This window comes from Thunnus thynnus, chromosome 3, assembly GCF_963924715.1.
Source record: "Thunnus thynnus chromosome 3, fThuThy2.1, whole genome shotgun sequence".
NCBI lineage: Eukaryota > Metazoa > Chordata > Actinopteri > Scombriformes > Scombridae > Thunnus > Thunnus thynnus.
This window is the reverse complement of record NC_089519.1, coordinates 36,846,528-36,863,168: the sequence shown is the minus strand read 5'-3', so window position 1 is coordinate 36,863,168 and position 16,641 is coordinate 36,846,528. Positions and strand designations below refer to the sequence as shown.

The window sequence follows — 16,641 nt, the reverse complement described above, 5'->3', positions numbered from 1 at the left end:
TCTTTTAACATTCCTGAAATGTTGTGTTTTGCACCTCTGGGCCACCGTACTGAAGGGAGAATCTGCAAAAACTTTAAAAAGTCGCCAACTTGACACAAAACTTCTATGTTAAAAACGTTAAAATGAAGTAAAGTTAAAGCTGTCAGTGTTCAGACTGGACTGTAGTTAATGTAGAGACTCAGACATGATGTTCATTATCATGACACTGATCAATGTTCTGATCAGCTGATAATTAATTATTCTGAGCTGATGCAGCCACACCAGGTTCCAGCAGGTTTACTATGAACGAGGTTGTGGGTCGAGATCCTGTCTGATTCTATAATATTTTATACAAAAACTATTTTTTTCTGCATCAGAGACCAACAAAGAAACTTTTATGTTCTTCTTTGGAAGTTTCTTCAAAGGCAAAAAACCTTTTCTGAAAAAAACAATCTGAGACATCAGGTTTGTGTTTAAAGTGGAAAAGTCTGTTTTTGTCTTCAATGAATTCTCAGGTCGTCCTCCAGGACACATAATGAAACTGGTATAAAGATGTTTTGTTTTTATGTCTTTTTCAACCCAAAGAAATGAACAAACAACTATAAACTGAAGGAGATTCAGTGACTCCAGCTTCAGTTTGATGCATCTATGCTGCCATCTAGTGGACAGAGAGCAGCTCAGAGGACGATACTGTAGATTAACCTGCATCTGATTCACACTAAGGCTGCAATGAACAATTGGTTTCATTATTTAATAATCTGTTGATTATTGTCTCGGTTAATCAATTAGATATTTGGCCTTTAAAATATCTGAAAATGGTGAAAAATGTCAATCGCTGTTTCCCAAAAAAATGCAACCTAAGATGTCTTGTTTTGTCCACAACCCAAAGATATTCAGTTTACTAATATTATATTAATTTCAGAAGCTCAAACCAGAGAATTTTGGCTTTTTTTTGTTAGAATTAATTAATTTTCTGACAGTCGACTAATAATTGACCAATTATTGCAGCTCTAATTCAAACAATGAAAAAAAATAGTGAAACAAAATCTGACAGCTAACTGGATTTGATGGATCAGTGTATAAAATATCAGACAATAGTGAAAATCATCATGATCATTATTCCCTGAATCCCGAGTTACATTCAGATGACTCGTTCTGACTGAACAACCGTCAGAAACATGAAGATGTTCAGTTCACCATGATAAAAACAGCAAATATTCACACATGAGAAACTGCTACCAGAGAATTTTGGACAGTTTTGCTCAAAAACTGTCATTTATCAAACCTTTCTTCTATCAACTAATTATTTCAGGTCATATGTGACCATTTGTGTACAAGTAGTAGATGTGACTCTAAGCTGACTTTATACTAACTGGACTGAAAATGGCTTCAGAAATACAACTTAACTGTAAAAACTGTAAATATTCATCAATTTTTTTGTTTGATAGAAAGATTAATCTGAACCATCAGACGGCACAGATTCATTATTTATACATAAGATTTATTGGATCCACACAGATTAATTAAAATTCATCTTACACAAACAAATATTACAATATATACAGAATTTTTTTTTTTCTATTTACAGCTGAGTTAAGAGGCCAGCAGCCTTCGTCATTGAATAAAACCTAAAGCGGTGAACGTTCGCTAGTGTCCGAATATCTCCTGCGAGGCGTAGGTCATGTAGAGGAAGCCGTCCTCGTCCTGGTGGTCTTTGTAAACCTGAGCCATGGTGAGCGACATGCTGGCCAGTCCGCTGTTGTTGATGAGCAGGTAGAAAGCCTGAGTGGGCAGCAGAGCCATGCGGTTCCTGACACGAGACAAAAGACAAAAAGAAGAAGTCATGAGTCGTCCGGCAGGCTGTCTGTCTGTTAGCTGCTTCACATACCTGCTGCTCTTAATGAGACGCTGGTCAGCAGAAATGTGCAGCAACTATTGTCGTCTGGTATTTAAAAAGGAGGCGCTGCAGCAGCTGGAGACTTCAGCTGGCTGCAAATTCCAATCATAACTCTGAGCAGCTCCAAGTATGTGTGTGTTCACTATGGAAAAAATGACAAACCTACACACAAAAATGTCAGAATGCAGACTATTATCCCCACAATGCATTGCACAGTGAAAATGAGGCACTATTTCTAAATGGCTCCACAGACAGCTCAAAACAAAAGTGGTAGTAAGTGTTTAGAAAAACATCTGTGTGACAAAATAGACTCAACTGCAGGTTAAACTGAGATTAATCTCAAGAGGACAAAAAGTACTTCTCTAAAAAAATCACTCAGCCCTCGGAGTCAAGAACCACGATGACTGAGGACAATAAAAACCCGTCATCAGGGTGTTGGAATAAAATACAAAACACATTTAAAGTAGCTCAAGACGCCTGAGTTACAGGTGTGTGGACAGAGGACGGTGAAAGGGAAAGATCTGGAGTGTCTTTGCTTAGTAAAGTCACTCAGTGGACAAAAAGCTGCTGTTTGAAGTCACCGGATTGAAAACAAGAGGAAAAATAAAAAATAAATCAGTCTTAGAATGATTTTACATGACTGTTAGCAACACGTTTCAGTTGGAGGGCTTCAGCAGGGTGTTGGAATAAAATCACACTTAAAGTAGCTCAAGTGTGGGAGAGAAATCTTTGATAAAATGATCTCAACTGCTGGTTAAACTGAGCTGAATCTTAACTTCAACTCTCATAGCAGACATGTTGACTTTCTATAGCAGGAAAACTAACATTAACCATGTTTCAGTTCCATTAAAGCGTCGCCTCGCAGACCTGAACCATCACACGCTGTACGAGGGTCAGTTTGGGAAACTAAAATGGGATTCAGGTCATTGTTAATGTTATTAATTGCATCTATGTTTATCCTGCTTTGACAAAATATCAAAATATCTGCTTTGTCCTTCAGGCCGTGTATCATTTGAACTTTTATAGTGTTTCAGTACCGACGCCAAAAAGATTTTTATGCATTTGAAAGTTTTTAAATGTTAAACGTCGTCTTTGCCAAAATGAAATAAAGTCTGTAGATGCAAAACAGGACGTGTAGTATAAAAAGTATAAAAGAACAAACATGAACAAGATGTTCAATAACAACTTTCCAACACTTGACAGTTGGACACATTTCCATCTGTACCAGATATGTACTGAGGTTTGATATCCAGCCCTTATTTTATGTTTTACCTAATTTATTAACTCTGTAATGAATCAGTGCACGTCTCATGGACTTCTTGGATACCAGTTGTGAAAATATACAGAACGAACTGTTCAGTATCAGTATGTGGTGTGAAATCTGTGAACAGCTGAAGTCTTGTCTGTTGAGCTTTAAGACTCTGATGCAGCTGTAGCCTCGTTACATCATGGAAGTTTAAATGTGGTTTAATAAATCAGTCATTGGAATTTAAAGTTTAAGGAGTTTAAAAAAGTAAACGTCTTGATTGTTGTGCAACAATCTACTTCCTGTTTAAGATAATTAACACTCATCTGACCACTGAAGCAGAGAAACTGAACTGCTGACTTCCTGCTGTGTAACGATGACAAAGATGAAATGAAGAACTTCAGAGATCTGGAGTGAAAGTGACTGTTTACAGTCAACTTAAATACAGACGATCTGGGAGAAAATCACTTAAATCAATAGGTGCTGATTAACTTCAGGGTCAAAGATGTGAAACTGATCAGAACAAAGTAAAGTCGGTTCCAGTCTTCAGTCTGCTCTTAAGATTAATAAAACAAAGATCTTTCAAAAGTTTGGTTCATGAAAACAAAAACAAAAACAAATTCTCACGTCTAGTATTGAGTTTTGCAATTTTACTGGTTATTTGTGTCTCCGCTCTCTGCTGACAGTATTTACAAAATGTTTTATGTCGTTTTGCCAGAAACACACTGAACAGTTTTAAAGTTGCTTCATACTTAAGAAAAAAGATCTGATGAAACTGTTGACTTCATATTCTTTGGATTATCCAGAATATTATAGAAACATGTTGCTGTTGAATTGAATGGAGGCTGAAATCTTTAAAACTGGACTAACTAACTAACTATTTGCATGAAGAGATGTAACTAAAAACAAAGTGAGAAAAGTGATTCTTTAAGTGAATTTAACGTGTATTAGTGAGAGCCGTCCTCTAGGCCGACATCGTAAAGGGAATGTGAAGTATTAATAAAAATGATTTAAAGCCTGACTTCTTTTTAAAAAAGGCTGCGTGACATATTGACAGTACTTTAAAAAGGTTTCTCTGGTGGAATGACGGCAGCAGAGATGAAAACGTTCCTGTTAATTCAGATGACAAGGAAAACGTCTGAAGTGAGCGTGTCCAGTCGTCAGCAGCTGTTCTGCAACGAATCACCACGTGACGGACGAACTACAGACTCATAAGACTTCACATAAAGCAGACTGATGAGGTGGAGCTCACAAATTAGAGAAAATATTCTCTCAAAATGTTGATTTGGGGGGGGGGGGGGGGGGGGGGGGGAGCTCAGATTTCGTCTTATTAGTCGTTTCCTAAACAGATTTGTGTGACACGTATCGGTTACATAACAGTTTGTAATGTGTGGACAGTTTCTGCTGAGTAATCATGACAAGAGAATCTGAGAGGAAGTAACAAATCTGAAGTGTCAAAAGACTGAAAGTCAGATAGAATTTATGAATGTGGGTGAAGTTTAATATTTCTTAATCATTTCCAGAAAATAGACCGGTCCCTACATTTAAAAATAAATAAATAATCACCTGATCAACAGATCTTTTCCAGTAAGTCTGAGTTTCACTTCTGCCACAGTACAACATGTCTGGAATCAAAGCTGCAACGACTAATCGATCAACAGAAAACTAATCATTAACTATTCTGATTATCAAGTTATCGTTTGGAGTCATTTAAAAAACACATTTGAGCTTCTTAAAAAAATATATTTTCTGGTTTTAGTCCTCTGACAGTAAACTGAGGATCTTCAGGTTGCATCTGGGTTGTCGGAAACATCGATGACGTTTCTCACAGTTTTGACATTTTATGGACCAAACTACTAATTGATCAATCAAGAAAATATAAAATTAGCTGCAGCCCTACTTAGCATGTTGGATTTTTTTTCCAATAATTTTAAAAGACAGGAGGATTTAGATTTACCTTTAAAACCAGGTTTAATGCTAATTTCCCCCTTTAAAAAGTTTTAAGTTAGAAAACGCAGTTTTTCATACAAATCACAACTACATATTTAAACTGAAATATTCAGACCTGAGACATCATGTTTTCTTCGGTTGCATCATTCAGCAAATAGTCGAAACATCTTCAGTATCATTTTTAAACAGTTTCTCTGATATTCCGCCTGACATATTTGATATATTTGAACACTTCGAGCTCTTGGCTGCACTTATAAACACGGTGAGATGAATTTGTACCTGATGATGGTGACAAACTGAGTCATGGTGAGTTCATGCGGCACCAGGAACTTGGTTTTATCCAGCGGAGGAAGAAACTTTTCCCTTTCGTAGCGTTCAATTATCACCTGAAGCAGCAGCAGCAGACAGATGAGGTTAAAATAAAAATAAAAACACATTTCATGATGAATTATGAATCATTTCTGTCACAAACTTACCGGGATTTTGTTGGGGAATTTGGACCTTATTCCTGCCACTTCTTGTTTCCTCGTAGCTGCACAGAAAGAGCAAAACAGTTAAATTTTTTTTTTTTTAGTTTCTAAGCGACTTTTCCTCCATCTTTGACGTGTTTGAAAGGTTTACCGAAGCTCTTCCTCAGTTTGAAGGGTTTGCTCTGCGGATGGGTTTTGTCAAACGGAGGCATGCTGTGTGTGTATGTGTGTGTGTGAGTATGAGTGAGAGAGTGTGTGTGTGATGGAGAGCTGCTTGAACATGTGTTTGCAGAGAGCAGAGCGGGAGTTAAATAGAGAGGAGAGGCGGCTGCGGCGCATCAGCTGATTAGCACATGGCCGCAGTCACAGCGTGAATCATCTGCGGATTAATCAGGTTAGAGGAGCAGCGGAGCTCCAGACCGAGCAGAGACAAGAGGCCTCATAGAAGGGCCGACAGCAGTAATGCTGGGACCCAAAGCAGTTTACAGCTGAGTGAGGACTGCAGCCTGTTTGTTGATATCACATTACCAGATAAAGCTTTCTATAACACTGAATCAATATGAGACGTTTGTGTGGACGTTTGTTTACTGTTTTGAAGCATTTGATACACTCAAAATGGGGACATACTTGGTAAATAATGGTAGTGTCTTTGTATATATGGCTTTAAGTCCAACTGACATTAAATTGCCTATTTTTGTCTGCTACAGCAACTTATCTGCTCTGTAAATCCCTTTCCTAAGAAAGAGACCAAAGACGGATAAATGTATATTTTAAATTGTTTGATTGCATCATGGTTCCCCTAGTTTTACATTATTTCAATTAGATACCCTCCCATTATCTGTCAGCTGGAGTCCTTATTTCAACACAGCAAATCAAATCTTGCATAAATTGATAATGTGTCGTTCTATCACAGTCAGAGCAGATAGTCACACTGAGCCTGATAGCATCCTGCTACACAACACAAGAGCCACAGACTCTGAACCCACATTAGCTTTCCTGCTTAAGTCTCCTTCTTATCTAACTTACAAACATGAACACAAGTCTTGTCCTGCAGCTTAGCTTGTTGAATGAGCCACCAACAAACATTCACCAGGGAAAAGTGTACCGCTAACATCAGTTAGCAGCTAGATAGCTAATTAGCTGCACAGCTGCAGCACATTAAACAGCATGTAAACATACCTGCAAATGTCGCTTCAGACCTGTTAGATGCTGGTTTGGTCGTTGCTCTTCAAAATCCCTGTTAGCGACACGCTGTCTGTGCATGACTTGTAGCTACAGCAGTTTGTTTACTTTCCATTCATACGTAGTAACACTGGTAGCCTGCCACCTGCTGTCAGTCAAACACAGACACCCCCCCAGCTGCTGTCAATCAAACACAGACACTGACACACCCCACCTAGCTGAGACAAAAATGACTGTGGATTTTGTCCCCCATCACTTCCATTGTAAGGTCATTATGAAGGGATCTTCTAATGGTCAGTATGAACAGGAGGAATGATTACAGCAAGAAAAACATGTTTCATGTTCATTTGAGCTCCTGATTTTTGCTTTAAGACACATTTGAACAATTGTGAACTCGTCCTTTAAAAACTACAGAAATCAGCTGTTTTAGGGAATTACTGAACCTTTTAAAAATGGCTACAAACTGGTGCAATAATTTACTGACTATTGACATGGAACAGGAGTCCACAGGCTGTTGGTCCAGACTGGTTTTCTGTGCTGATAGTAGTTTGTTCTATTGGTTCAGAACGAGTTTGCAGGTTTTATTGTTGAATCTCTTTTACTTGAAATATTGGTTACTGTACAGTTGACATGAAGTTTAACAATGTGCAACAATAAAAAACATTTGGATAATTTATTTCAGTAGAAAACAAACCTCTCAATAGATTGTAGGTCAATTAAGTAAAAAACAATAATCAGTGCAGAGAGAAAATATTGAAACATGATGATACAAAGCTGCATATGTAGACTAATAAGTGTTTGGTAAAGAAAGCAGAAAAACATTTGTGATTGTTAATGAACTGTAACAGAAACACAAACACAGCTTCTCTGTAAACCAGCTTTTATTTTTTGTGTTTGGTGTTCAACAAGTCACTGCTTACTCAGGCCATGTTTTTAAAGCTTTACATTAAAACTACAGACATAGTTTAGTTTACAGGTTTTTACAATCACATATTTACAGATTTCTTTAAATCATAATCAATCTATTCAATATTCAAACAAACAAATTGGCCAAAGTGGACAGAAACTAAACAAACCTCAGACAAGATAAGAAAATCCTTTATACACATTATACACATATTCTATTAATCAACTGTAGAGCTGCAACTTATGATTATTTTCATTAACAATTAAACTTGTTTTAACCTGTTTTTGAATCATTATTTACTCTATAAAATGTCAGAAAATAGTGAAAATATTCATCACAGTTTCTAAGAGTTCAAGGTGTCTTTGAATGTTTTGTCTGACTAACAGTCCAAAACCCAAAAATATTCCAGTTACCATCATATAGAGCAGAGAGTAGCAGCAAAACCTCACATTTAAAAAGATGGAGCCTGAGAATGTTTGTCTGACAAATAATTTCAATGATCATCAATCAATCAATTCATTTCTGTTGTTCTGTCATTAAGTGTTTCAGCACTTATTACAGCCTGTAAAATATTGACACATATTCTGTGGAGTCATGGTCTCAGCTGAACTCTACAATGAAGCTTTATGACACTGTGAAATATTCACACTTTGTTTTCTGTGGTTTCACTTCAAACTGAAAGTTTTGGGTTTTTTTGGAAACTTTGTGTTTTTGACTAGAAATGAAACTAAAGTTCTGTGGATTTGATCAGATGTTTAAATAGAGATTTAATTTTAGATAGAAATCCTAGTTTGTGTTTTTTCTCATAATAAACAAGAATGTGTTTGTTTATTTACTCTCTTCAAAAACAAAGACACATTTATGACATAAAACAGGTGATTACTCTACTCAGTTTGATTGACAGGACAGATGATCAGAGGGGCGGAGTTTTTACCACCATCATTATTACAAGGACAGAAGTATGGGTAGAGTTTGTCAGTGAAGGAGCAGCCAGTAAAGGAGTAGATAAGAGCTGCAGCATCTACGTCATAAAAGGAGACCAGATCCTCCTCATAATCCACAAACACCCCCACCTTCTGAAGCTGAGACTTCAGAGAGAGAACGACTGGAGGGTCATTACCAGCTTTGTACTCATTTCCATTTCTCATCCATATAGTCCAGTAACTATCCTGAGGTCTCAGTGTGATTTTTCCCTTCCTGTTGATGGACTCTCTGGCCACTCCTAAATCCCATTTAGTCTTCCCTTTAACCTGAACCTCAAAGTAAAATCTGCCTGAAGAGAAACTCTGCTTTCCTAAGACAATATAATAACGTGTAAATCTCTTTGGGTTGTCTGGGAAATTCTTCTTCACGTCACCACAGTTTACTTGTTTTCCATCATCAGACAGGATGAGATGAGGATTTGCTGTATCAGGATCAAGAGTCACATCCACTGCATACTGCTGGACCCTCTTCAGCTCAGCCTCAAACAGCTTCTTCATCTCTTTACTGAGCGTCTTCTCCAGCTGAGTCACAGCTCTCACCACAGTCCCCTCATATGATGGTGGATGGACGCTGACCTCTGTCCAGTCTTTGGTGGGTGGAGCAGCTTTCAGGGAGGGGAAGTTTTGGAGGAGGTGGAGGTGGTCTTCAGAGCATGAGAACTGCTTCACCTCAGAGTTTCTCTTCATCAGCTCAGAGATTTCCTGTTCCAGCTCTTTGATGAAGTCTTCAGCCTGTTTCTCTGTCGTTCTTTGCTTCTCTTCAATCGTCTCAATGAGCTCATTCAGGCTTCTCTCAACAGACTCCTTCAGAGTGATGAAGACCTGAACACCTTCTGCTATCTCTCTGTCTGCATCTTCCTTACTGAGGTCAACTGAGTGTTTGATCTCTTGAATCTTCAGTCGTCTCTTCTGGATCATCTGCTGAATTTCAGCCTCTGTCTTCCCCAGCTCTGCCTTCTTTCCTTCATATTCTTCTTTCAGAGGAACAACATCATGTGTCTTGTGGTCTAAAACAGAGCAGAGCATGCAGACACATGTCTGGTCGGTCTTACAGAACAGCTCCAGAGGTTTATCGTGCTTCATACACATCCTGTCTTCCAGGTTCTCCACAGGGTCCATCAGCTGATGTCTTTTCAGACGTGAAGCTGTCAGATGAGGCTCCAGGTGAGTCTCACAGTAGGAGGTCAGACACACCAGACAGGACTTCAGGGCCTTCAGTTTGGTTCCAGTACAGACGTCACAGGGAACTTCTCCTGGTTTGGCAGCTTGTTGCTCTGAGCTGCTGCTGCTGGCTTTCTGTTGAGCTTCCTGTCTGAACTGAGAAACCATCTCAGAGATGAAAGTATTCACCTTCAACTTAGGTCTTGTGTAGAAAACCTCTTTACAGATGGGACACAGGTACTGGTCATTACTGTTCCAGTGTTCATTGATGCAGTTTTTGCAGAAGTTGTGTCCACATGGTGTGGTGACTGGATCAGTGAACACATCCAGACAGATGGAGCACAGAAACTGATCTTCAGATCGCAGACAGCTGGCAGCAGACATATCTACACACTGAGTGTGAAAAACAAAAGACACAATTTGTTTTTAAATTAAATTTCAATTATTTGTTCAAAAAGAAATAAGGATAATTATTGTTGTATTAAGTATAACATGTGATATTAGGTAAAGTAATATTGAATTATATTTTCTGTTATTGATCGGGATGGGAACACGTGAACGGAGTCGTGAGCAACCGTGATCATTGAAGTCGTGCTGGCAGCTCAAACAGTTATCCACAAGGCTGCATGGTGAGTTTAAAGTTGTTGTTTACCTTGATGACGTGTTTTATGTGAGCTGGTTTACACAAACACAGTAAGAGACTGTCATCTGCAGCTCTTTATCTAACAGCTCATTGTGGCTGTTTCTGCTTGTACTATTCTTCCATACAATCTTTAAAATGAACCACTGACAACATAACACAGAATATGTCCATATCTTGTTGTGTAGACCAACTGTTATTGAAGAATAGCACTGCTAACAAAGCTCTGCTAACTTGGTGACAAACACCTTTTATTACCTGCAGCTGCTTCACAATAAGAGCTGCTGCTTGTTGGTAGAAAGCTTTTAATGTGAAACAGCTACAGGAAATAGAATGCAGTGTGTCTGTAGGAAGTGATCAGTAAATAGTAATAAGACCAGGAAGGTTGGAGTGAAGCTGAACTCCAAACCACAGAGATTCAGTTACAAGTTACAAAAGTCCTGAGAACTGACACAGAGAGACTGTTTAAAAAACAATTAAAGTTGTTTCACTGAATCTGTGTAAAAACATCTTTAGTTATATTGTCACTAATTTCACAAGTGTCAGTATGAAATGAAAAGAGTGGAACTTCCTGTCTGCTGTGTTAAAGCTGGTTGTTGAAACATTAAATATGATCAGTTGTACTCACCAGTGTTTGGCAGAGACTCTGCTGTGTTGTTGAGAAAGACTTGATGAACTCAGTTTAATTTTTATTTGGACAGAAGTGGAGAGACTCGACTGCAGCTCTGCTTTCGCTCTGACAAACTTATAGTTTCAGTTCTGCAGAGTGACGTTGCAGCTGTCTTGTCTTTCCAGTGTTGCTTCTCCTCTTACTGCAGCTCTGACTGTGAGTTTGTTTCCTCCTTCTGACTTACAGGATTATTGTGAAATATCATGGAGCAAAGGTGATACTGTACCTGACAGGTGGGAGGAGTAAGACATGTGAAAAGTTGTTGCTCAGCTTAATTATGTGTGTTGAAAGTTTGAGGTTTTCCACAACGTGATCAAAAAACAAATAAACCCTGATTTTAGATTTATTTTTGCCACAAGAGATTAAAATACAAACACTGAACTGTGCAGCCAGTTTTGATGTAATTATTAACTCTTTTTTATCTTTATCTTGAACTGAGTTCAACAAATGTCGTCTGGTCAACATTGATGTTAAATCAACAGTTATTTCAAAAACACATTTTTTAACTTCTACAAACAGTTTCCAGTTTACTTCACAAAATGAGGTGAAAGACAGTCGACAGCAAATCATTTTATTTTATCTCATGCAGATACGATTTCTATATTTTGCTTCATGTTCTACCTTATTTGTTCCTTTGCTGTAAAGCCGATTAGTTCAGACTGATTTGTGGTGAACCACCACAGTCCTGACAGGGATAAATGTAGAATCTATCATCTCTGTACTGAGTGATGCTTCACACTGCCAGCACTGTCCTTTGGGAGTTTGGGAGTTGTAGTGTGCACCCTGTTAGCCACAGAGCTAACGTCATGTCAGCAGCTCTGCTGTCAATCTGAGGTTTGGAACATTTAAAGAATTAAAAAGTGTTTGTTAGCAGGAGTTGGATGGTTTGAATCCTCAACCTGTTTTAGTAAATCTTGATGACTGTAATGATCTTCCCTGTTTAAGAAACTTTTATTGCAGTAACAGAAACCTTTTATTAGATAAAACTTTATTGTTCATTGGGGGGAAAATTCAAGTTACAGCTGAAATAAGAAATTAAATTTGTTAAATTATAATAAATAATAAATATTACAATACCTTAAACTGTATAAGTGAATGTGCAAATATTTAAGCAGAAAGGATCCTGTAGTGTATAGGTATATACAGCTGTATGCAAAAGTTTGGACACCACTTGACAAATAACATATTTTAATGTTTTTTTAATTGAAAATATGTAAACACAGTTTATATAGGATATGGAGAAAAACAATATTTTCAGCAAACAAAAGTCAAGTTTAATCAACAGGTTGTAAAAGAGTTTTAAAAGTTGCTTTATGAAGGATTTCAGGTAAATATCCGCTGATAACTCAAAGTGTATGAATTCTGATTGGACTGTCCTGAATGTTAATGGTGAGGGGTGTAGCTTAAAGAACGGTTCACAATTTTTCAAGTGTGTCTTACAACAGCAGTCAGGTGTCCATATGAACAGTGAAAGAGGTTTTCCTCGCTGTAATCATTCCTCCTGTTCATACTGAATATTAAAAGATCCTTCAAATGTGCTTTCAATGGAAGTGATGGAGGACAAAATAAATAAATTAAAATACTTTAAAACTGGATACTGGATATGTGCAGTTTTTGGGTGTAGGAATTTGTGAACTCAAATATTTTTATGATTTTATAGGGAAATTATGAAGTATTATTGTGCAGAACTCCAACATGAAGTTATTCGTCCAGTGACATAACTCAAATTAGAGTCGGTATAAGAACAGGGAAGTAATCCTCCTTGTTGGCCACACAAGAGAGATCAATTAGAATTGTGATTGTTATTAATCTTAATTATGATTTTGCAAAGGTATAGGTCTTTTAAGGTTAAGTGACTGAAACTGGTACACGAGGCTATGGCTAGTGAATGATTTGAATGCATGATGCAGAGTTATCTATTGGGTAGTTGGTATGAGAGACCTGATAAACAGATGAGATGACTGTTACCTGAGAAGCAGTGAGTCAAATCAACGCTACAACAGCTTAGTTCTGAATTGCCAATTGAAATGACAAATCATGAAAGCACCAGGGTTCAAGTAAGTTCATTAAGATTTTGTACAAATACTTGCTTGCTCTCTGGGGTGGCTTCTTGCAGAGAATGGTGTCTGATGTGCTGGGGTGAGGAACTGGAGTCTGGATCTTGTAATGATGAATGAGTTGGCTGGTCTGGACTTGAAAAGTTTCTATTGGAAGAGAGCTCCTGGTTTATGCTCTCATGCTCTCCTCGGTTTGATCCTCAACTCATGACTCTACATTCTGATGTTTCACCTCCTGTTGTTCTGAGTCACATTTTCAGACCAGCAAAATGCAGGCTCTCAACCAGCATGGCGGAAAGCAAGAAGACAAAGACAAAAGCAAGCAGCAGCCCAAAGATGCAGCTTTAAAAAAAAACAGCATAGAGTCTCAGATAAGACCCTGTTTTAAAGTTTCTGTCTGCCTGCCCAGAAGGTGCATCATAGCCAATCCCAGGGGTTGCGAACTCTGCAACCCCTGGGATTCACAATTCAACAATGCATTCACAATTCAACAATTGCATGATTCCTAATTTTGCAATTTCGATAGTAGCTTTAGTATTGTGAAAGTGAAACAAGCAGAATGGTACTAAACATGATATTGTTATCATGGATGATGGGATTATGTTAGTGGTACATTTCTTGGCTTAAAGGCAGTAGAGTAAAATTCTAACTAAAGTACATAACAACACATACTGTGATATACACACATAAGCACACAACAATAATTGACCTTAGACAAAATCTAAGGGTCAGTGGTCTGGTTTGGTGACCATACAGGAGATGGGGGGTTCCTTATCTGATCCTTTCTGTTTGCAGCAGGTTGTTTAGATGGTCTGGTCAGTGAGGAGTTTGGGACTCTCACTTATATATTATTGGACAGCATTCCTGGGATGTTGAAGAAAGAGCTGCTCTGTTGTTTTAGGCTTATGCTGTCTGCTTTCGAAACATGCAGGGACTTTACCCTACAGTGCAGAGAGAAAATATTGAAAATGATGATACAAAGCTGCATATGTAGACTGTAGGAGCCATTTATGTTGATTGTTGGCATATCATTTGTTTAGTTATAACTTATAGTATTACTTTGGACACTGGGTGGCGGTCATTAGATGCACAGGGCTGAATATGTAGGGGCATAGGTGACAGGAAACAATAGGCACAGGCAGGGGGAGCACATACAGTTCTTACCTGACCGGTAACAGACACACACTACAGCTGGCAGGACAGAAACCTGTTATGTTCATGACTTGTACAAATACTTCAATAAAACAACAAACTAAACGGCAGCCAACTGACTGGAAAATCTGTTTCTGAATCTGTGGAAGATCACTCCTAACCTAACCTACCTGTGTATTAATGGCAAACTGGAAAAATAGGAAATGAAAGGACATTGAAAAATGAAAATTGCCATCACACCTAAGAACTGTCTCTCCAAGTTAAACTGAAGCTTGTGATTCATTCAGACGGACTGAACATTGTCTTGCGGAACAACAAAGAGGACGCCGCCATTCCCAACCAGATGGACATCTTCATCAAACTGAGTGAGTATGTATGTGCAAGCATTAAGCTTTATTGGAGAAGCTATATGTGAAGCTGTATTGGAAAACGGCTATTATAATGGAGTTGGTTGACTGAAGACTGAAAGCTACAATTGCACATCGATCAGCTGTGTGAAACATTGTGCCGGCATTCGGCTTTCGTCAACAAGTCTTAAAGGGACAGTGGACAAATATGTCTGTTGTTAAGTCTGATGCTCAGTCACAAGATGACGATGTTGAAAAGGAAAAAAGAGTTATCAAACACACTGCCAAAGGCTTGGAATTGTTCACTGCAAATTGTCAGAAGACAAGAAACAGGAAATGTAAACAAGCTAACAAGTTAATGGAAATTCTGAAAGAGCTCATGAAATCAAAGGAAAATGCAAGAGAAGTACAATCTAATTTGTTTCAATTAATCAAGCTCTTTGATGAAGTCAAGGAAAACCATGAATCACTGGTGAATTTACCACTGCCTGAAGATGAACTTGAAAAGCAAAATCAGTGGTTTCAACAAAAAATGGAAATCTTTAAAGGGTTTATACAAGACGTAAAGGTGTGGTTACCTGAGGCTGGACAGAAAATTGCACACTCCATTGCTGAAAGTGTCATACTACAAAGTGTAGTAAATTCAGATGACATTGGACCTGATGACAGTGTTTCAAATGCCTCAAAACCTAAATCAAAGCACAAATCCAGTTCTTCATTACGTGCATCTTCAAAATCCTCTGCTCGCATTAAAGTTCAGGCAGAAAAGGCTGCTCTCATAGAACGTGTTGCTGCCCTGAAGAAAAAACATGAGCTTAAGGCACAAGAAGAACAATTGAAAAGAAAGAAAGAACAACTGGAAGTAGAAACTGAACTAAAAGCAACCAATGCAAAAATCAACATACTTGAGGTCATGGGATCAAGAAGCAGCTCTAGAGTGTCTGATGGGATGAACTCTAATTTGAGAAAAGGAACTGCAAGAAATGAAACATCAGAATGTGTTGAAGGAAACTGACTCTTCTTCCCAGCAACAGGTTGTTAGACCAAAAGAAACTGCTCATGGACCATCTGTTCGACCTCATGATATGACCCATCTAATACAACACTCTCCTCAAAGGCAAAATGTACATATGAGTCATATGCAGCCAGGTATGCAGGGGCATGTTCGCACTACACCCCTGTATTGAATGATGGTAACCAAGATGATATGTGTAACCTAATACAGAGGCAAAATGACATCACTGCTCTCCTGGCTCAACAAAATCTCTCTTCTACTTTACCACCAAGAGTCATTCCTGTTTATGATGGTGATCCTTTACAGTACAAAGTTTTCATCAGGGCATTTGAGAGAGAAGTGGAAAAAAGAGTGATGACTACAGTGACTCCTTGCATTTTCTAGAGCAATATACAAGAGGGCATCCAAAAGACTTTTGTTGACTTAGTGCAGTTGTCAACATCTGCCCCCAGCCAAGGGCTATCAAAGAGCAAAAGATTTGCTCAAAGAACATTTTGGTACGAGAAAATTTGACAACAAATGGAATTAAAGCTGCAAGCAGCGTTCGTCGGGGCCTCGCACTCTGGCCCGTCGGGATCAGATCATTTTGCTTTTTAAAAATGAGGGATATTTCTTACAAGTGTGGTGTGCTTTTATTTTGAAAGTTTGAATGACAGGATGAGAATTTTCTGCAGGGTGAGACATGTCTGTCTTGCTTACATCTGTGTCATCAAAATGATGCAAGTTTTGGGCCCATTCACTTGAATTTCAATTAGTAAATTGAAAACTCTTGATGAGTTTGTGTGTAAAACAAATTATTTTTCTAATTTTCATCAAGTCTGTTTTTAGAAAAGGAAAGACTTTTAACCCACATGACCTGGTCAAAATTTGATTTGAATGGAGAGTGTGAGCGAACCCACACCTTTTTGAACATTTAATGCTTCCACATAGTTTTAGATACAGACTTTATTTGAACTTTAAATGAGTCATGAGACGTTGACCTACA

At 38.2% G+C, this 16,641-nt stretch overlaps 2 protein-coding genes across 3 annotated transcripts; both read right to left on the bottom strand.

Moving 5' to 3' along the window:
- Window positions 1–1,459: 1,459 nt before the first annotated feature.
- On the bottom strand, window positions 1,460–5,859 carry map1lc3c (microtubule-associated protein 1 light chain 3 gamma). Of its 2 annotated transcripts, XM_067585685.1 has the most exons (5): window positions 5,694–5,859; window positions 5,549–5,604; window positions 5,352–5,458; window positions 1,868–2,038; window positions 1,636–1,789 (listed from the first exon to the last, which is right to left on the bottom strand). In XM_067585685.1, the coding sequence occupies exons 1-4, from the start codon at window positions 5,752–5,754 to the stop codon at window positions 1,912–1,914; spliced, it is 351 nt and encodes a 116-aa protein (XP_067441786.1). In that variant the 5' UTR covers window positions 5,755–5,859; the 3' UTR covers window positions 1,636–1,789; window positions 1,868–1,911. The 2 variants fall into 2 exon arrangements, with proteins under 2 accessions (XP_067441785.1, XP_067441786.1); XM_067585684.1 differs by lacking the exon at window positions 1,868–2,038 and having other exon boundaries at window positions 1,460–1,789; window positions 5,694–5,849.
- A 1,728-nt stretch (window positions 5,860–7,587) lies between these two features.
- LOC137180354 (E3 ubiquitin-protein ligase TRIM21-like) lies at window positions 7,588–10,334 on the bottom strand. Its single transcript, XM_067585683.1, has one exon. It carries the CDS (start codon window positions 10,157–10,159, stop codon window positions 8,516–8,518), a length of 1,644 nt encoding a protein of 547 aa, XP_067441784.1. The 5' UTR covers window positions 10,160–10,334; the 3' UTR covers window positions 7,588–8,515.
- Between the last annotated feature and the right edge of the window lie 6,307 nt (window positions 10,335–16,641).

Bases quoted from the DNA above. Each gene is read 5' to 3' on its own strand.
- map1lc3c (XM_067585684.1), bottom strand. From the start codon at position 5,754: ATGCCTCCGTTTGACAAAACCCATCCGCAGAGCAAACCCTTCAAACTG. The intron at 5,605-5,693 runs GTAAACCTTTCA...CTTTCTGTGCAG, and splicing joins CAAACTGAGGAAGAGCTTCG to CTACGAGGAAACAAGAAGTG. The intron at 1,790-5,351 runs GTACAAATTCAT...GTCTCGTGTCAG, and splicing joins CAGTTTGTCACCATCATCAG to GAACCGCATGGCTCTGCTGC.
- LOC137180354 (XM_067585683.1), bottom strand. From the start codon at position 10,159: ATGTCTGCTGCCAGCTGTCTGCGATCTGAAGATCAGTTTCTGTGCTCC.